Source organism: Daktulosphaira vitifoliae, unplaced genomic scaffold, assembly GCF_025091365.1.
Source record: "Daktulosphaira vitifoliae isolate Bord-2020 unplaced genomic scaffold, ASM2509136v1 Scaffold_4, whole genome shotgun sequence".
NCBI classification, from domain to species: Eukaryota; Metazoa; Arthropoda; class Insecta; order Hemiptera; family Phylloxeridae; genus Daktulosphaira; species Daktulosphaira vitifoliae.
The window spans coordinates 20,408,552-20,431,268 of record NW_026099575.1 but is presented as its reverse complement, the minus strand read 5'-3'; the positions used below and the strand labels follow the sequence as shown (position 1 = coordinate 20,431,268).

The 22,717-nt window shown below is 27.0% G+C and overlaps 1 protein-coding gene across 5 annotated transcripts; it reads right to left on the bottom strand.

The window, feature by feature from the left end:
- Positions 1-5,059: 5,059 nt before the first annotated feature.
- LOC126906063 (uncharacterized) lies at positions 5,060-17,154 on the bottom strand. 5 transcript variants are annotated; one of them, XM_050686307.1, is made up of 8 exons: positions 17,022-17,154; positions 16,882-16,948; positions 15,685-15,741; positions 14,481-14,591; positions 14,387-14,416; positions 12,416-12,583; positions 7,303-7,467; positions 5,060-5,580 (listed from the first exon to the last, which is right to left on the bottom strand). In XM_050686307.1, the coding sequence occupies exons 1-8, from the start codon at positions 17,022-17,024 to the stop codon at positions 5,534-5,536; spliced, it is 648 nt and encodes a 215-aa protein (XP_050542264.1). In that variant the 5' UTR covers positions 17,025-17,154; the 3' UTR covers positions 5,060-5,533. The 5 variants fall into 5 exon arrangements, with proteins under 5 accessions (XP_050542264.1, XP_050542265.1, XP_050542267.1 ...); XM_050686308.1 differs by having other exon boundaries at positions 7,315-7,467; XM_050686311.1 differs by lacking the exon at positions 5,060-5,580 and adding an exon at positions 6,169-6,616.
- Between the last annotated feature and the right edge of the window lie 5,563 nt (positions 17,155-22,717).

Below are 22,717 nucleotides of genomic sequence, written 5' to 3'. Positions count from 1 at the left end.
CCTTTTTCATTCGACATACTTTATCTTAATCAGGATATTAATAATGAACTAGCAGATCATGTAGCTTTTGGAATAATCCACCAATTTTTTAAAATTAAACACTATCTAAAGATTTGCATCGAAGCGTTTTTTTTTTATAGTGATTTTAATCACTGTCAGATATCATTATACTTGATCCAACTATGCCACGTCACCACTGTGCCGCGACCCCCCTGTGCTGGGTTTTTAATTCTAAATAATTGGTAAATTGATTTACCTAGTTTTTATATTTGAAAAATATTCAGCGACGTTAAAAAATGATCAATCTTTTTATTTGATAAATTTCTTATATACTTCCGAATTTTTGGAAGTATAAATAAATAATGTTTTGAACGCAAAGATATAAATAAATGTTGCACTGTGTATGTTGACGAAAAAACGAGATCGCGACTAATAATTCTTCATACAAATAAGAGGATTCAAGTAAACTTTAACACACACTCTTCTATGAGAAAATGCAGCCTTTATATAAGGTATCTAAGTACCCCCAATCTAGAGACTTGTCGTCAGCGCTTTTAATGTTTATAAATTTAGTGCGATAAATGTTAAGGACTACATGATTTTTATTTTTATACACATTTTTTTGATATATGCCTGATAATGATTACATTGATATATATGCAATTAATAAGAAATTGTGTACAGCAGTGTAATTTCGCTCGTTCCCCGTAAATGGGGAAAATCTCCAAAAAAATTACAAATTAAAAAATTGCTCATTTTTTCAATTTTTTTTCTTAAAACTGCCATAACTTTTTTAAAAATAACCAAATCAATATCATTTTTATCTTCGATGCGAAGCTGAGAAGGTATTGGTTTTACTAAGATGTGTTTTTTTTTTTTTTTTTTGTGTCTGTATCCACTTTTTCTCAGCTCTTATCAGATTAAATTCTTTTAACGATATGTCAAAGGAACAAATATCGTAATTAGTAGAAGACTTTGCGCTTACAAATTGAAAAAATATCTCTCGTTCCTTGTAAATGGAGGAAATTCCCAAAAAATTTATAAAATCAGTAAATTTTGACATTTTTTGTTAGTAAACGGCTATTTTATTTTATATAATTTTTTGATATTTTGACGCTTTACTTACCCACAAGGGGAATTCAAAATAGCAATTTATTCACACGAAATCAACATTTTCTACTTAAGTTTTGAAAATGTTCTGGAAATACTGAGTCCTTTNCATAATAATATAATTCTTTTTTTTATAGATGTATGATGTCATTATCTATCATTTGATATATTTTTTTTATAAATTTGACTTTTTACCTGCCCACAGGGGGGGATTTAAAATGACAACTTTTTTACAAAAAATTAATTTTTTCAACTTAACTTTTGAAAGTGTTCCGGAAGGTCTGACACTTTTATATATATCTTAAATTAAAGCTAATGTAATATACTTTATCGTGAAAAAAAAAAAATTTCGGACTTTATTTTATCTTCAGGGTGAAAATGGCTACCGAATGCTATTTTTGTGTGAAAATTTTCGATTTTGTATTTTCCATTTTTAACTTTATTATGCTATAACTTTTTGAAAAATGTATGAATCATTACAATTTTTTTATGAGAAGTAGTATTTATATAGATCTTTCATTCGACATACTGTTTTTTTAAATCGGACCATTTCCCTAAATACAGGGGGGATTCAAAACATAAAAATGCATATAGAAAGTAGAACTTTTTCAACGTAACTTTTGAAAGTGTTCCGGAAGGTCTGACACTTTTATATATATCTTAAATTAAAGCTAATATAATATAATTTATAATTGTAAAAAAAAATTTCGGACTTTATTTTGTCTTCACGGTGAAAATGGCTACCAAATGCTATTATTGTGTGAAAATTCTCAATTTTATTTTTTACATTTTTAACTTTATAATGCTATAACTTATTGAAAAGTGTATTGATCAATATAATTTTTTTATGGGAAATACTATTTTTTAATAATCCCTTTTTCATTCGACATACTTTATCTTAATCAGGATATTAATAAGGAACTAGCAGTTTATGAAGCTTTTGGAATAATCTGCCAATTTTTTAAAATTAAACACTATCTAAAGATTTGCATCGAAGCGTTCTTTTTTGATAGTGATTTTAATCACTGTCAGATATCATTTTACTTGATCCAACTATGCCACGTCACCACTGTGCCGCGACCCCCCTGTGCTGGGTTTTTTTTTTTATAGATGCATGATGTCTTTACCTTTCATTTGGTATATTTTTTTTATAAATTGTCCCTTTACCTGCCCATAGGGGGAGATTCAAAACGACAACTTTTTTACAAAAAAATTACTTTTTCAACTTAACTTTTGAAAGTATTCCGGAAAGTCTGACACTTTTATATATATCTTCAATTAAAGCTAATGTAATATACTTTATAATGGAAAAAAAAAATTTCTGACTTTATTTTGCCTTCATGGTGAAAATAGTTACTAAATGCTATATTTGTGTGAAAATTCTGAATTTTATTTTTTACAATTTTAACTTAAGCCATACGATCAATACAATTTTTTTATGAAAAATAATATTTATATTCCTCTTTCATTTGACATAATTTATCTTAATCAGGATATAAACAGGGAAATAACAGCTTTTGTAATAATCCACCAATTTTTTAAATTTAAACAATATCTAAAGATTTGCATCGAAGCGTTTTTTTTTATAGTGATTTTAATCACTATCAGATACCATTATATTTGATCCAACTATATCACGTCACTACTGTGCCGCGACCTCACTGTGTAGGTTTTTTAAAATAACTTTATAAAGTATTCATGAATTATTGACCACTAAATTTCTCCTAAATTAATAATAATCTTGAAAATATGTTTTTTTTGGCTTTGTTGAATAGTGTTTATCTCACGATTTAAAAGTGATGACATAATTATCCTTATTCCTTATAAAGGTCAATTTAAAAAAATGAAGCTGGTTCATTTTTTAAAATGACATACATATTTAACTCTTTCCCTTCGACTTTATCCCAATTTCTTGTGGTCAGTCACTTGTATCTTAAGCCTCCACTTAACACAATTCCCCTATCATCTATACACACACCAGCAATTTTTATATAACCCACAATTACATCTAACTATCTAACCATTAACTATCTAACTATTCAATGGTAAAATAAAAAGCTATTTTATCCAATAGTCACTTAGTTACGTTCTCCCGTGGCCTGTGTTATAGCAATAAGTTTATAAGCAAACTAGCAACGTTGCGTTGATAAGTTTGTATAATTAAAACTAACAGAGCGTTTTAAACTTTCTTAACGCTTGTCCTTGCCACGTTGCCAAGTTGCTTATAAACTTATCTTTTATTTGAATTAGACGCTCTTACTACCTGATTGATTCGATTCACTTCAATATTCATTTTCTCAAACATCTGTCTGCTGAATTAAATATAATCAATTTGTCGCCGTTTTAAAATTATTTTTTCCCACTGTTGAAAACAATTGTTTGAATTTGTCGCTCAAATAAACTGCAATGATTTCTATTAGTAGACTTCCTGGTCTGTTTTATTTTTCTATTTGCTATTTATCGTTCATTAGTATTATAAATAAATTAAATTTATCAAATGTATGTTGTTAATTAAGTTAATAAATAAATAAATTTCTGGTTCCCTGTGTTGTTTTTAAATTTATATCGTCATAAATAATTTTAATAGAAATATATTTTCGTAATATACGTGAAATATTGTTTGAAATACATTTTGGAACATTAATGGGATAATCGGTTCTTTTCGTTAATGCCATCAATTTGGCACAATGATTTCTTAGCAGATGATTTCGACATTCTATTTTTTTATTTGAAAATTGCTGCCATATGGCAATACTTCATTTAGTTTTTTCGTAACACTGCTATCACCATCTCCTGTATCAATAAAATAACAACCCATAAAAATAGACTGCTTAAATTTAATTAAATAATTAGTAACCCAGAGTTATTTATACACTTTACCAATCAACTTATTATATTTTAAGCCATGCATACTAATACTATGTAAAAAATTCTTAATAATAGCATCAGATTCCATTGAAGTTGAAGGTTTGCTCCAATTTAAAAAACATAAATGACTAGGCGCTTCTTCTTTTTTTGTTTTAGCTTGTTGGCAAACACAACAATAACTATTTCTAATACCAATAAATAATATTTTTTTTGTTTGTAAGCCAATAATTACTGCTTACAAAAATAAAAATTTGCACGACATTTAGTTAACAACCTAAAATTTTAGGAAATTTAAAAAGCTTTAATTTTTTACAGGTTTAAAACAGAAAATATATCTAGAACATAAGTAAATATAATTTTTAAAAAACAGTATAAAAATTAGCCTTTTCCTATGGCAATACTATTTAATAATTTAAAATGAATAACATATAAGATAAATCTGTACTATGCTTATTCTTAAAAATAAAATTTGTTTAAGATAAACTATTATTTGAAAAAGTAAGTGTTACCTAAATCGTTGTAAATTTTTGCTTTTTAAAAAATTGTTCATTTCTCAGTTTATAATTAATTTATAAATTAGCCCCATTGTTAGTAAATTATTGTTGACATTTAGTGTCACTTAAATTAAAAATCAAAAAAAAATATTATTACCTCAATATTACAAGATCTTGAGGGTTCCCCTTAAAATTTTTCAAATAATTTTAACAGCTCCAGAAAAGCTTCATATCTCTCATTTTTTTAAGATATCACTATTCATCAATAAACTGTTGAAGTTCAAAAAAAAAACTATATCTTTACAAAAATGTTATGGCCAAACAATAATTCTCATGAAAATAAGTCCATTACAAACATTTCAAAATATTGTTTTTTAAATAACCACAAAATTTCAAACTTTTACTATCACTTTAGACCGTGTAATAAAGATTATATTTTTAATAGATTTTAAGCTTAAACTTACGGCGGTGTGGCGTCCTCTTAATAAACATTTCTATTTAAAATTTCTTGTAGATAACACGATAACGTAACGAAATCGATGAAAAAATAACAAACTTTAGTTTAGATAACTAAATTATATTAATAAAAATTTAACTAAAATTTACCAAGTTCAAATTAACAATGTTATGAGGGGAGAGGAATCGAAAGCTCTTAGAACAGTTATGAAATGAATGTTGAAGGAAGAAGAGGTAGAGAAAGACCAAAAGAGATGAAGGGATGCTATTAAATGAGGACTGATAATGTGATTGTAGATGATGTGGGAGATCGTGTCAAGTGGAAATTTAGGATAAGGGTCGTCGACCCGAAAGTAGTTGGGATTCTTGCGAGGAAAAAGAAGAAAAAAGAAAGATTAATTACTATGTTCACAATTAATAATAAAAATATATATCAATAAAGCAGTTATCTTTAATATTTAAATCTTTAATTGTCTGATCTTTAATGAAACACACGTATATTAAATATATATTAATTATAAACATTTTTTATCTTAAATATTTAAAAGATCTTGATGCCAATGATTTTACTCAACAATAAAAGGCGTTGATTCTACTTTATCATTTTATTCCTGTTGGTTGGGTATTGTTTCTTTGGTATCACTACTATTAACTATAATAAATTTTAATATTAATCTTATTATTAAGTTATTTTTGCGAAAAAAATGTGTATCTATACATCTTATTTAAATTAGGAGAGAGTAGAACAAGTCATGGTCTATAATCTTGTAAAAAATTTAATGATTACTTTTTATTCAACAAAAAAAACGGTAGCACAGTATGGACGTGGTATAGTTGGGACAAGTATAGATGATAACTGACAGTGATTAAAATCACTGTCATAAGAAACGCTTCAATGCAAATCTGTAAATAGTGTTTAATTCTATGAAATTGGTGAATTATTCCAAAAGCAAAATTAACTTCTATTTTCTGTTCTACTTCGACTTCCATTTACACATAGAAAATAGGTTATCAGTACAAATTTTTTTTTTATTACATAAAATAAGCTTTATTTTAACTTATATTTAAAAGACGCAGTATTCCCAGAACATTTTCAAAAGTTAAGTTGAAATAATTTTACTTTTTATACAAATTTTAAAGTTTTCAAAAATTCAAAAAAGACTTTCTTAACTTTAAAGAGATGATATAATTAAAATAAGTATACATTTATATTTAATGTAAGTTAGATTTTTATATTTATAAGCGAACTCATTACTATAGCAAACCCTTATAATGCATTCTAAAATAAACAAAAAATAAATTAAATATGAACACAAAAATAGCATGTTTTTTAAATATGGAAGCCATTTTCATAAAGAAGATGTAATGCTATTCTTAAAAACATAGTTATTTTCAATAATAGTTTTCGATTAAATAGAATATATCAGGATTTCATTATTACCACGTATATAATCTCACTTAAGATCCATTTTCAATCTTTTAGCAATTATTCATCGTGCCTATAATCAATGCACCTTCTGGGGTCTCATTGGGCAACGGATCCATCTAGTAGATTCCCTGGGTTAATAGTGTTCATGCCGCCATAGCAAACACAAGTGTTAATACTTTACAATATATGGACCCCAAACCCCAGTATTGATGGCTTAACAGGGTAAGAAATTGGGCTCACAGATATCGTCATCAACTTCCTTCAAGTATAATACTTATATTAATAAGTCACATAATTGAAATACAAGTCTAAATGTGTTTTTTTTTTTATTTGTGGTGAAATTGAAAAATTGAAATATCGAAGATATTTTACTGGTATAGAATACATCTGTAGAAATTGTTTAAATTTAAAAATAACTAAAAACTTGATGTGAGTTGTGACCTTAAAATTATTTCTTTATTAATGAATATGTAATCGTTGATTAAATTAAAAATAATACACAATTATGTATTTTTTGAATTGAGTTACATTATTTTCAATCAAGATAAGGGACTTAAAGTGAAAATAATGATCAATAAAAGTCAAAAACAACAATAGTTCAAGAATCGCTTCCATTTAGAAGAAGGAATTACAATCCCTACCATCACCCCTAACTTTGTAACTGCACTAAATATATCTTCGAGTTGAGATTATTTTATAAAAACGTATTAATAACTTCCAAATTAGAGAATGATTGTAACTATAAATATAACTTTTCTATTATCTACTATGCAAAATTTTTTTTGTTACAATATTTTTTAAGATATCAATATTCTATAATTTGTATAAAAAGAAAAACTAATTTTTTTTTAATGAAGAATTAATAATAAATACACATTTTAAAATAAAAAAATTGAATACAAATAATCCTTGTAAGTGATAATTAAAGTCAATAATAATCCGTACACATAACTATACCATTGAATTGTGTTATTGTCGTACTGCATAGTATACAACATCTAGGAAAATTCTGTTTTAATTCAACTGCACAGACATTACAGATTTTGTCAAAACAAGGCATTAAATCGACACAAGCATCTCTATCTTTGCAATAAGAACATTTTTTATTGGCTGAAAATATCATTCAATTGTTGTTAAATTAATACCAATAATTTAATAATACATATATTATATATATGCATATCTTAATATTTTTATGGTGTTAGTTTTACTACAGCTGATAATATAAATCCAATTTAAACGAGTAAATTGGCATACTATAGTACTGTGTTGTATTTTTTGTATTTCGATGGAATTTTCTGTATAATTTTTGTGTGTCTTCTACAAGGAAGTAGTTGTTCGACTACAGTTATATTTTCTGTAAGTTTATAATTTTTATGTAAGCATTGATTAAACATTACCCAAAAGGTACCTGGGTATCTTTTCAGTTTTTTAATTTATTTTCCTTCCAAATATTTATTATATATAAATAGTCATCCCGTAATATCTCTAAATAGCATGTATAGTTAATAAATTTATATTATGTATTTGTAATATATATAATTTGCTGTACTTAAAATAACGTTGTTAATTATACACCTTATATAAGTAGGTGCCTGGGTATGCAATATATATATATATGTGTGTGTGTGTGTGTGTGTATTTATATTGTATACGAATATAAGTTTTATTTATATAAAAACAACTGAAATATTGAATTAACATTCTGTGTTCACGTCAATGTCAAAAACTAAAATGACCGGAATATAAACCGTAAATATAATTTAAAAATGTTCGATATTGCTAAAATTATGTCTACTAATAATTCGTGTTCGCATTTGGTTATCATACTAGTAAGCGATAATAATAATAATGATGGTCACCGATCAATGTAATTTTAATTATGTTCGATGGACGTAGGCACATGGACAAATATTTACAATAAAATATGAAACAGTCTACTATTTAATAATAGCACTAAGGTTCGAATACATCTGGTCCATTGTGCCGCATTAATTAATTAGCTTATAATTTGGTTTGTAAGTTTGTCATCGCCGTTCTCGTCGTCGAATTGTTTCGATTAAGTGCATAGGTGCGTCGTCTTAAGTTCGTTTCGTAATTTTTATTTGTCGTATATCCATTTAGGATTCGTAATTAGTATGAGATTCTTAGTGGCAATCGTTTTATGATTTGTTTTCCACAGCGATCAACGAAAATAACAATCTCAATAATATGCAAAAGTTATTTTATTTACGATTCATTAAGTGGAGAAGCTGCTAAGATATTACAGTGTTTACCTACCACGGCTAATAATTATGTAATCACCCGGCAAAGTCTAAAATTACGTTATAGTAATACTAAGTTGTTAGTTCAAGTGCATACTAAGTAGCTATTTGATTTAAACCCAATATATCAAAAAAGGGCGGAAGAAACTCGACATTTTCATGATACATTAGTGGGCCATATTAAAACTCCAGAAAGTTTTAGTCAAAAGCCCGACTCGTGTAGATTCTTAGTTATATATTTAATTACATCTAAATTGGACGTATCAGATTTGCGTAGTTGGGAAATCAAATCACTAGGATCAGAGGTGGCGTCATTAAAAATATATTATTGTATTTTTAAAATTGCGTTTCAGAATGATAGAAGCTATCAAATCGTTAACAAATTACGATCTAATAACAATTTACGCAGTTTAACCGAGAAATCATTTATTCCAAAAAAAATAATAATAATCGTAAAACAAATGCATTATATTTCGTGAGAGGCATCTAGACCGTAGGACGTCTAGTTGTGCACCGCACTGGAATGTCGTTTTGCATTAAGTCTGTTTAAATCGCTATTATTGAAGAGGGAGAGAGGTCACCTAGAAGGATGACGGTTAACCGCACATCCAATAAGTAACGAGAGTAGACAATAATTAAATAACAAATAACCACATATATTAGAAGCTCTTCAAAGTGTATCTTAAATTTAAGGGGTGACGGGGGGCCCTTATATACTAATAGCCGGCGAAGCTGCATAAAACATAATAGTTATAAAATAATACATAACATTAAAAAATAACGTCGATTTGCCGTGCTGGGTGGGCAAGGGGGTGAGTAAAGCAAAGAGGCTAGAGATCAGCTATCACACTATATAATTTAAACAACGGTGTTTGTGACAACTGGTCCACTAGATCTTTGCTAAAGGCGTCTTTACCAAACACATTGTTTACAAGCGGTGGCATTACGTGTTATTATTGTAAACAAACTTTTACTATTTATCGTTGTCCGTTGTTATTAAAACTTACAGTGATCGAACGTATTAACAAATTTAAGAAAATCATTGTAGTATTTAAGAGCACGTTCAGATGAAAAAATATAATAGTTTATTGCACGAATTTTTAAAGAAAAATAATGCGGGTAATTCGGATAATTCAGTAAGTATTATTGACAGTAATGTTTTAAAAAACACAGCGTTACAATAGCCAACATTAATAAACGCGCGCACACTTATCAAAGCAATTACAACAGTAGTAGTACTGCTAGCTACTTCCTTAGCACATGCGTATAATAATAATAAATATAGTTAAAAAAACTAAAAAAACACGCTTTTAAAGTACATCGAACTAAAAAGTTAAAAATAATTTTTAAAATAATTATGAACAAAAAATACTAGTATTATTGTGATAAAAGCGTCGGGCGCTCAATATACGAAAAATATGGCACAAAGCACCCACGCTTTTATCACAATAATACTAGTATTTTTTGTTCATAATTATTTTAAAAATTATTTTTAACTTTTTAGTTCGATGTACTTTAAAAGCGTGTTTTTTTAGTTTTTTAAACTATATTTATTTTTTACTTTTTAGTTTCATGTTATGATAGTAGTTACTATCAATATCATGGTTGTTACGGGTAACGGGAAATCAGGGTTCGATTCTGGGGAGGGAGTCTGAGAAACGGCTACCACATCCAAGGAAAGCAGCAGGCGCGTAAATTACTCACTCCCGGAACGTGGAGGTAGTGACGAAAAATGACGATACGGAAATCATCCCTCGTAATCGGAATGAATACTTTATATCTCTTAATTAGAATAAATCGTGTTAATATATTAATTTTAATAGTAATTAGAATATATATATTTATACAAATAATGCGACTTAACTACGTAAAAGTATCATGCACTAAGTATAGCTGTGTTTTATGGCCGGGCGGGTCGGACTAACGTTATACCCGAGGTATAAACGGCGGTAGGAATATATATATATATACGTAAGGCGCATTAGACGCGGGCGTTATTGGTCAGTCAAAATAAAAATTTGTTTACATATATATAATATTGATGACAAGCACGCGTGTACGGGTACGATAACTAAAAATAAATTTTTATAGGAATAGTGTACCGTCGTATTGTGAGCGAGGCGTGGGGAGGGGTGAATGCGTATAACAGTCTAGTCTAGACAACGGAATATGCGATAACGCGTGGCGTTTGGAGAGTTACAAACTTACAAACAACAAACAACAAACAACAACAAACATACACGTGAAACTAATAAAAGCGTGTTAAAAAAGAACCAGTAGTGTGCCGAGTATTGCTAGACTCCGATTCATAAAACAATTTTATTACCAAATCAATGGCCCATTATTTGAATTTAAACGTGGATCCATCACTACACTCCCGAATCGAGACAACAGACAGCTGATAAGGACTGAACCAGGCGAAAGTGCTCCGAAGCGGCCAAAAATGCAAAAATCAGCTGGCAAAATTATGCGTCGGTATTTTGAGATGCGCATGGAGTTATATTCATTTATTATCACAAACATGGTAAACAATCAATAGCGATTACTACATTATGATATTGAAGTATTTGAAAGCCAAAATTTCGAAAAAAGACCGCTATGGCGATAAAAAAAATCTTGTTCCACTAAGTCAATACATCGTGTCACAAATCATTAATAACGATGGAAAAATGTATGATTTGGGCTTTAAATTGCTGTCGCGCCAACCGTATAGTCCAAATCTGGCCCCCAGCGACTACTACCTCTTTGCGAATCTCAAGCAGATGCTCGAGGGAAAATGATATGAATGAAGAAGTCATCGCCGAAACTGAGATTTATTTTAAGGGCAGAGATAAAACGTTCTATTCGAAAGGTATAGAAATGTTAGAATGTCGCTGAAATACATGTATTTCTCTAAAAGGAAAGTATGTCGATGAATAAAGTTAAATTTTGCGAAAAAATGTATTTTATTTGTTAATCTCATGTCTCTCCAAAGAACCTGTTATAAGAGTTATAAAAAATTATACTTTAAAACCATTAATTAGGGTGACTTCGCTAGTGAATGTACAGTTAAGAATTTTTCATCTTTTAAAGTTTTTTTATAAATTTTTATTAATTTTGTTGCCATATTCATAAAGGTAACATTATTATCTTAGAATATTTGTTCCCTCAAACATTTTTTATAATAGTAAAACTTAAAAATATTACTATTTAGTAAAAGGGCCTTTAACAAAGACCTAATGGAACAGTTGTCATAAACTCCGTGAAGCACATTATATCCGCGAATCTTTAATATATGTAATATATATATATATATGTATGTATAATATTTTTTATATAATTATAATTTTCGTATCATTCATTGGAAGTGCGGTTGGTCTACTTAGGTGACTCCCATCATCCGCTCATTTTGTGATCGTAAACAGGCTTTAGGCAAAACGGCGATCTAGCGCGATGCAGAATTAGTCGTTCTACGGTTTGGATGCATCGTACGGATCAATTGCATAACTTATAGTATTCATTCACTGATGTATGCTGTTAAAAATAAATTAGAAGTTTTCTTCTAAACCTTTTAGTAACATTATATATTCTAAAATGAATACGCATTACCTATTTATTTATTTAATCTTCCAACAATTACACTAAGAGCTTTTAAAAATTTTAAGTTTTCCTTTATCCAATGATTGAATAATAGATTTATACATAAGAAAAATTATTACACTTATGTACAATCCTATTATTGGACAGAATTGGACTTTTAAATAAAAATCTAGATAAATACAATTATAAGCATATGGTTAATATGAATATATTACGTATTAATTGTTCATTCAGTCCTTTGAATTTCTCTATTGTAGCTCTACAATATGGACAGATAGAAGAATCAACTTCTAACTGGTTTGCACAAAGATTACCAAATTTATGATTACATGGTTTTAACGTTACTGTTGATAATTCATCACGACAGAGTATACATTCTTTATCTACAAAAAAAAAAAAAAATTATTCAATAGTTTATCACAATTAAACTTATTTAATAGTTTAACAGTATCAAAGTGCAGTTATTTTTGTAGGGTAGCTAGAACATCGACTAAAATATAAAAGGTTGCATCAATTATTTCTAGTTTCTCAAGAAGTTTGGCTGGCTAAATATTTCACAGAAAATAGCTTTTTATGTCATTATATTTATCGTCAAGGCCAGAATTGGAGGTTATGGATTCAAAGTCCCACAAGAAGAGAGACTCCATTTAAAAGTTGGTGACTTTATTATAATATTCGATGCGTAGTAAATTATTAATTTGGGATGATGTCTGTTATTTCTGTTTATCAATGAATATTGTTTACTCATTGGACTCCTATCAGCAGTTGGCCCAATGAAATTATCAGTAGAGAAAAATGTAAAGAGTTGCCATTAAATTATGATTTATAATTTAAATATTAAATTGAGCACCCCACTTACATCAAATTATGATTAAAACATATACAACTTAGGTAACATATAATATTACATAACGAACTGATCGCGTCTCTTAGAATTTCGCACTATTACTTTACCGCTTGACAAAAAAAATTATGGCAATCCGTTGATTCTATGTGTTAGGAAAACGACTAGAATCTTGTCCACAAACAAAAACAGTCTATACATTATTTACAAAGAAGTATGAGTGGATAAGTCATATGTATGAAGAAACTCTTTCACTTAAGAGTGGATGGAAAACGAAGTCGAATAACCACTATAGCATATGTAACATAATTTATATGTTTTACTATTTAAGTAGCGCACTTTGTTTGGTGTGAAACTTAACGACAGAAGCGTTTTTTGGCATGTTTACGCCCTCTATAGCAAAGTGTAGAAAGCTTCTTAAAGTAAACTCTGACAACGAGTCAACCTCTATTGAAGCTATGTGAATTTATATAATACTCACAAGCCACAGTTACTAAAACCGCCACCCATCTATCCCTGCACACGTCTCTAACTTCATAGTTCTATGGGAAGATGGCGTGAAAACAACGAGATACCATCTTCGATGAGTACTAGGTCAAACAACATTATTGTTTGAATAACTTAAAGTGATATTAGCATAAGTCGAAACAGTGCTCATGATCACTGTATGCGATGTTAACTGACGATCCATTCGATTAACAACCAATTACGCCAGATAATTTAATTGGGAGTCCATTAACATAATTTCCAGGACCCAACTACACAGAAACTATGGCATGGAAACCGAGATAGTAAATGGTACAAAATATGACGCAACAGTTGTGGCAATAATGGAAATCAAAATATCTACACCAGTAGATATTTTAAACAACAAAATAGACAAAGCCATAAAAAACATCTATGTCTTGGTGAACTGATGCTAATAAAATAAGACAACCAAGCCCCATTTAAATGGAAACTAGAATGCATAGCGGAAGTTTATAGGTGAACTGATGGAAGGATTTGAGTAGCAATAGTTCTAGTCCATCTATCCTTAACACGACTTAGTAGATTGTGAGTTGTTGAAATGCCGTAGAGTTCAACAAAGACGGAATATCGGTGAACATAAAAGCAGGTAGTTCGAACCGGTCGACCTAAGTCCAATGTTCATAATTATTCGATAAACCTTATTTATTTTTAACTTTTCAAAAATAAATCAAATACTTTTTTAAAAATATTTTTGATTACAGGAAAATAAATTATTTTTACTCCCACCTTCATCACTATTGAAGCTTCTGCTGCATTTTAATACTCATAATATCAAGTACGTAGTTGAAAAATGTTTTCTCAATATTACTATTACCTGACAATGAACGTAAAAAAGACAATTCTTCTAATTAAATATAATATAAATATTATTTGAAGCAAATAATATTTTTTTTTAATTTAAACTTTACCTTGGTCATTTTTTTCGTCTTCTCTTTTATCAATATTTTCATCATTTATTTCTTCACTTTTTGGGTCATAAGTTTTTGATCGGAAGCATTGACACGTAAACACGTGTTTACCTTAAAAACCATCATTCATAAGTCTTAATATGATATTTCGGTGAAATATGAATGATTTATTTTTCAACTATTTTTAATTACAATTAAAAAACAACTCAGCTCAGTTATATAAATAGTATTTATCATAAAAAAATTGTATTAATCTATATATTTTTCAAAAAATTATAGCATTTTTTTTCCATAATAAAGTATACTGTATTAGCTTTAATTTAGGATATATATAAAAGTTTCAGACTTTTCGGAACATTTTCAAAACTTAAGTTTATAAAGTTAACTTTTTGTGAAAAAGTTGCTATTTTGATTCCCCTCTTGTGGGCAGGTAAAGAGTCAAATTTTGAAAAATATTATATCAAATAAAAGGAAATACTTAAGGTTTCAACATAAAAAAATTATGTTGATTTGTTCATTTTTAAAAAAGTTATAAAAGTTTTAAGAAAAAAAATTGAAAAATAATGACGAAATTTACTGATTTTAATAATTGTAATTTTTTTTGGAGATTTCCCTCATGTACGGGGAACAAAGGAATTTTTTTCAATTTTTGAGGGTAATGTCTTCGACTAAATACGATTTGTGATATTTTGGCGTATCGTTGAAAGAAATCGGTTCGGTGAAAGCTGAAAAAAAGTGGTAACAGACACAAAAAAAAAACCAAAAAAACACATCATAGTAAAACCAATACCATCTCAGTTCCGCATCGGAACTAATATATACTCAATGAATAAGAAATCTATTTATTTTATCTATATTTCTTGGGTACGCAGCTAGTTTAAACGACATAATATTATGAATTGTAATTAGAACTTCAATTAATTATGTTTAATAATCATTACTTAAAAATGGGCTTGTTTACAAAAAATTATAAATATTAAAATTATTTTAAATTTTAGTAATATCGTAAGACTGAAAAATTAATTAGACTCTCGATACTATATATTTAACAATTTATTTTACATCCTACTGCATTATTACGTATAATTCTATAATGTTTGGCTCACTAATAACAAATAAAAAGTATTTATATTTCATTTTATCATACTGATAATGACTGATAAATAAACTTTTTAAAAATTAAATTAATATGATTTTTACTAACCTTTCTCGATGCTTTTATCAATAACTTTTCGAAAATTATTCTTACGTACGCTATTTACTGATAAAAATATATAAACAGTATAAACGTAATGAAATAAATAATACAACAATTCATGGAAGTTTTAACACTTTCTTATCAAGTATTAAACTTTATTATTTTAATTTTAGGGTTAAATTTTGTTCATTTATTAACTTATAAAAACACAACATTTTCAATTATATTTGTTATTAACTTTAATTATAAAATATTTATTTCACTTGTAATATTATAATTTAATAACTCTAGATCAACTGATATTAATTAATAGTATATACGATTTTTATTGAATTTCTCTTTAAAAAACGAAATAATCAATAATATCGGAATTTCAATTAATCTATACAGAGTGATCAAATTCTGTTAAGACATCTATTTTCTTGGAAACTATTGAAAATTTCAAATTTTTGTAAAGAGAAAAATTATTTGGTTCAAAAAACTACAATAAAATGTGTGAAAACATTTTATTTTCATCCTTTCAGTGTTAAAAAATCATATTTTTAATTTTATTAAACGTAATACCTTATTTATAATTAAAAATTAAAATTATATTAAAAATATTAATTTAAAACTAAAAAATATTAAAATTTATTTCGAAAACAATGTTCCTGAAATACATGTCCACGATTTTTTAGTATTTTTATTTTTGTGACTTTTTAAATTAAATATTTTTTAGTTTAAATCTAGTATTTTTAATATAATATTATTATTAATAATATTAGCCAAAAGTGATCAATTTTTATTGTACCCCTATTTATAGCTTAATAATGCGATAGAAGAAAAAATTACGAACAATATTTTTTTTATCTGATCAATCTTTGTTTCAATTTATTGTTTATCTATTAAAACATGTTAAAATGATTTTAATTCGATATTTTATTTTTATTTCAGTTCTTTTAAATCAGTAATGTTCAATGTCCTATATTGTCATAATAACCATTTTTTATTGACTAAGATATGGCAAATAAGATGACGAAATAAAATATTCTACAGACCTAATATTTTTTCAAAAATTAAAAATTGTTTATAAGTTTTAAGAAAATAAAAGTATCTTACAATAATTTGATCATTCTGTATATCATAATTTATTTCGTTTGACGGTTTTATATTACAACTCTTTTACAAAAAATTATATTTATATTTAGACAAAATTAAAATTACCATTAGTAAAAATTAACAGAATAATCACTACAACAAATGCCGGAGAACACAAAGGTTGAATAGAAATCTATAAATAAACAAAATAATTTTTGTTATATTAAAAATATTTGTATGTATCAATAATTTCATTTACGATTTACCATATTCCTGCAATTATTAGTATTATATTTTACAATTACTAAAAGTAAAAACTAACCAATAATTATAATTAAAAACTCCAAATGTTTAATACGTAAAAGCAAAATGTATTATATAATACATTTTTGAATGGTGTTAATTTCTAATAAAAATAAAAAGAACCAATAATGGTTCGTTCAAACATACAAATGTTTTATTTGCAAATATTTTTCATTTGGTTCTTATACAGGATTATTACTCATAAAAATTACACTAGACGATAAAAATGAGCTATAAAACACATACTTTTAACATAAAATGAATGTAATAAATTATTACTAATAACACATTTATATCTAAAGATTTAAACAGTTATTTTATATTTTTAAATGAGAAGTCTTGAACATAACAATTCTATCTACAAAAAAATTTGCTTAAACTAAACTGTGCTAGCATCTTTGTTATTAAGCAGTCATCGGACAGCTTCCCTGGCCAACAGACACGTCCTTGTGGGGTGTAATCCCTATACATGTTTTTAATAGATAAAATTATAATGTGTGTACCTTTAATAAGCATACATATAATTTATTTTTTCTAAATTATGATAGTAATTATTACTTTCTATATTATACATTTTATTATATTTTATATTATATATTTTTTTAAATAAGATAATATACATCTATAATATATGAGGGATTACAAATACAGGTAGCTAATTGTTTTTTTATGACGTCGCTATTCGCAGATATGCAGCATTTATTGTAAATTATAATTATCAACAGATATACTTAAAGTGTGGTTATATGACATACTATAGTGAATAAACATTTATTATTACACAAACTGGCATTGCAGAAAACATCTGCCAATAAAAACTTAAACATTCTATTAAATTCAAAATATGTTCCCGTTTAAAAAACACAATTGATACTCTTACAAGGCATAAATAATAAACTGAAAAGGTATTACATAGTTCAAAGAATATATATCTTTAGCATATAAGCACTTTATATGCTTGTATATCTGAATATTAAAAAAAATATTAGACTAAAACTATATAGGAGTTTAACTAAAACAACTTTTATGTGAAAATTGTTTTTCTATGATGTATTGTCTATAAAACAAATCAAATTAATAGTTTCAACGGTTAAAAAAAGAATTATTATGTTTAGACTGTGAAAGATAAGATCGACTAACAATAAGTTTTTAGATTATAGATAAATTTACTTATAATATATACTTTTTTGAATTTCGGGTACTGCAGCATTATTAGCATTCCTGCTATACTATTGCATAACTAATGGAAATGTGCAGTACTAAATAACTTTTGACGCTTAAAAAGGTAATTAATATTAACCAGTTTTTTAATTATTTAAAAAATAGATTAAATAATTAAATATACAAGCATACATTTGATTAAAAAACAAATAAAATTCTTAGTAATAAAAAACTACTAAATTTCTTCAAGAGTCATTTTGGATTTACTAGATAAATAATAGTTGTTTATTATTGAAATTTAATAGTTATACTACTGAATCTACTAGTTCACTACTTAGCCTAAATAGTAAAAATATTATAAATGTATAGTAATGCATGTATAATATAAAAATGTATTAGCTGGCTACTATAATTTTCCAGTAAAACAATTAGAATTATATGTAGTAAATTGATGGTAAATCTAAAGAAAATTTTCAGTAGTTCTTAATAAAATTTTATTATTACTAATATTAGAATTAGTAAAAATAGTTATGCATATGACTAATAAAATGACAAAGAAGTTTCACATGAAACTTTCAGAGTTATTCAACTGATATTAAGTTTGGAATAAAATAAAAAAATTAACCAAAAAAATGTATTTTCAATAAAAATTAATTAAATTTATTATTAATTTTCTTATTCTATTGTCATAAAAATTACAATAGGCTCATGATAACTAATATAACTATAATTTGAGTTTTTGATTGGATGTTAATGAAGATATCTTTTAAATTTTGCATCTATTGTTGTTTTTAAAATGTTTTTGTACTCAATCAAATATACTTTAAATTAAATTATATAATGTATTTTAAATAACATTACTTTAATTTTCAAAAATACAGTGCTAAATTATAACAGATAATATAAATATTACGGACTACTATAATACTATGTATTATAATTTATTAATTAAAGTATATATAGATAATATTTATTTTTATTTACACTAATATACATTATTCAGTAATTTTATTATATTATGTTATACATAAATAAATTTAGAAAACATTTATAATTATTATAAATATATTTTTAATTATTCTTAATTATTTTTATAAGTTAATTTATATTATCCATAATTATTTATATAAATTATTCATTTACTTGAAAAAATAATTCAGAATAATTCAAAATAAATATAATTAATACTTTCTGTATTTATATTTTGCATAATATAATAAATTATATTTAATCATAATTTTTATGAATAAGAATAACAATATAATTAATACATATTTTTATAATTCAATTATATTTATTTTATTTAATATCTGTATTAATATAAATATAATTGAACACTATAAAATTATGTATAATTTTTATTTTAATTTATATAATTATTAAAATAAATAGTTGTAATTAAATTGTAATATAAAATATATGTAGCACTTTATTTTTGATAATCACAGTATTGTTGTTTAACTGCATTAATTAATTTAATTTAACATGCATGCATGTTAATAAAACGTACAATTAATTATGCATTTGTCTTTTTTTTTATATATACGCTTTTATTAATCCATTAAGAGCCATAGCAGCCTCCCCAAAAGAGGAGGTTTCTTAACCATAACGCGTATCCAATGAATATATAGTTGAGACCGCACAGGCTTATTAGATTATTCGCGTAAATACACTTGCGCACACAAGTTATGTTTAGGTGTAATCGACACCGCAGTCAAGTCGCGAAAACAATCCAGAGAATATATATATTTAACAAAGGTAAGAACATGCACGTACGCAACAAAACCAAAAAAAAAAAGTACGTCGGAAACGGAACAGAACGCAATCTCGGTAATCCATATTCGGCGGCGGCCTTATCTCAGTGTCAAGGGCGGGGAGACAACCGATTGTCATATTAGTAGCTGGACGGCTGATATCGAGAGAGACGCGGGTGAGCGCCAGCCTAGAGCAAAAGGCGGTGCCGTGTCAACCATTTATACTCCGGGACGGGTGGTTAGTCCGTCGCCGAAGAGTGGGTTGCTGACTCCAATTACAAAATGATCTTTCGTTTGGCAAATGAAGCCGCTCGTGACCGAGTTTCGAACATGAGACAGTGCGCGTCAAGCACAACCTTGACGCATTTTTTTAGAATTTATTTAATTAAATTATTTTAAATAAAAAATGAAGTGCACAACTAGTAAATTAAAACAACAAATTATAAATTTACAGGTATTAATATTAAATTCTTAATATTAAAAAGTAATATATATATATATATATATTAAAATTAATAATCAAGTCGTATGAAACAGTAATTTAAAATATTTATTTATATTATAACAATAAATAAGAAAAAGTGTAAGAAATAGTTATGAACGATCTCCTAATCACAATCAGAAAAATCGCTGATGATGTTGGAATTTAGATTGGCTCATGCTTTAAAATTTTTTCGAATATTTTAGGTATGAAACGCGTGGCAGCAAAATTTGTTCTAAAATTGAAAATTGAAGAACACAGTGTTCTTTGATTTTAATGACATAGTGCATCATGATTTCTTGCTACGAGGTCAATAAGGAATACTACCTACAAGTTCACAGGCGTTTGCGGATTTGTGGTAAAATAATTCATAGCTTTTGTACCACGATAATGCACCTGTTCACACTTCATTGCTTGTTTGTGAATTTTTGGCTTAAAAAAATTCTGTAACGATGTCACAGCCTCCATATTCGCCAGACATGGCTCTGTGTGATTTTTTTATATTTCCAAAAATGAAGAGAACCTTAAAGGGTCGTCGTTTTACAAACATAGATAACATTAAAAGCGCATCGCTAAATGAACTGAAGGCTCTCCTAAATATCGAATATGAGAAGTGTTTTGATGATTAGAAAAATGGTTGGCAAAAGTGCATAATATCTATTGGGACTTCTTTGAAAGCGAACATATTAATGTAGACGAATAAATATTTTTTTCGAAAATTCCCGTTGTTTTCTGAACACGCTTTGTAATCTGTTCGTGTCAGTCGACTGTGATAACTAATTAATTTATGAATAAAGAATAATATTTTATTTTAAATAGTTTTAGTTGTGAATAAAAAATAAAAATTATTCTGAATAATTTAACTTATGAATAAATTGATTATTCTGAATAAATTAGTTAAATAATTTGTGAATAATATCAAATTTTGGTGTAACAAAATTATGATAAAAATATAATATACATAACAAAGCAAATAATTATAACAACAATATCAATAATTTACATAATTTACATAATAGTAACAATAATCGTGATAAAAATAATAATTAATTTTAATTTTAGTTTCTATTTTGTAATTCATAATTTAAATTTGATTTTAATACAACTTTATACTCAAATAAATCATCTGATAACCTATTTGACTTTGGTAAATTTGTCATCGTCGCAAAAGAGAAAAGTCTCTCTACTGGAGCTGAAGACGCCACAGGAGTATTGTACCAAAGAAAAATTTTTTTGATAGTAGGATATGAGTTTAAACATTCAAGACGTTGACGTGGATCCTCAAAATACTTTAACACCTTGAACATACATTTAAAACCATAGTTAAATTAATTATAATTAAAACATTTAATTTCATAAACATACTTCAATCTCAGTAGACGTCGATGTATCTGTTCTGTCGTTTTGTGTTGCTGGACCAAAGTCATAAAAGTCAGAGTGATCGTCTTCAATTTCAAAATTTTCTTCACAAGTTTTTGTTTTAGATTCAGCTGTTACTGCTTTTTTAAATATTGATAAAAGTTTATCACGAGAAGATGACGTATGAATACAATTTAACCACTTATTTTGAACTTGGAGTGAGAAAAAGCTGCAATAGCTGCATTATCAGCTTCGACTGTATTAAAACTTAAAATATTAGAAAATCTTTTTTCGATGCTATCAAGGAGACTTTTTCGAATTAATTTATAATACATCAATTTTTCACTGTCAACAATCATTAATTTTTATTGCAAGCATAATAGTGTAGGAATAACCATACCGTAAAATACACTTTTATCTCCTTGTAATATGTCCAATGCTTGTGATAAAGGCTTAACACAAAACAAAAATTCTTCAATGTAATTATGGTCAGAAGCAGTAAATGAACACTGCTTTAAATTAAGTGCTCTAGTAAATTCACTAGATTTTTCTTTTATTTTTTGAATTTGAGTTAACGAGTCAAATAGTGAATTCCATCTCGTCTCACCGGGTCTTGATAGAGTACGTCCTAAAATTGACTGAATTATCTCTGCTGATTTTGGTCGACTTGCCGCATTCCATAATGTATTACACTTTTGCATGACTTAAGTATGCATTTCATGGAGATGTAGTGATGATTTGATGGATTTCATTAAATCACTGGTAGCACAAAGGCTTAATGTATGAGCACAACATCGAATATGCCTAGAAAGAATAATGTGAGGTTCATTTTCTAAATCTTCACTTTGAAAACTATTAACACTTGAATCGCTATCGCTTTCATCAGTATCATGACTATCGCTCA

Excerpts from the sequence above, each read along its gene's own strand:
- LOC126906063 (XM_050686307.1), bottom strand. Across the intron at positions 15,742-16,881 it reads TCTGTTAATTTTTACTAATG|TAAATAGCGTACGTAAGAAT; the intron begins GTAATTTTAATT and ends TATTTTTATCAG. Across the intron at positions 14,592-15,684 it reads TGATAAAAGCATCGAGAAAG|GTAAACACGTGTTTACGTGT; the intron begins GTTAGTAAAAAT and ends ATGGTTTTTAAG.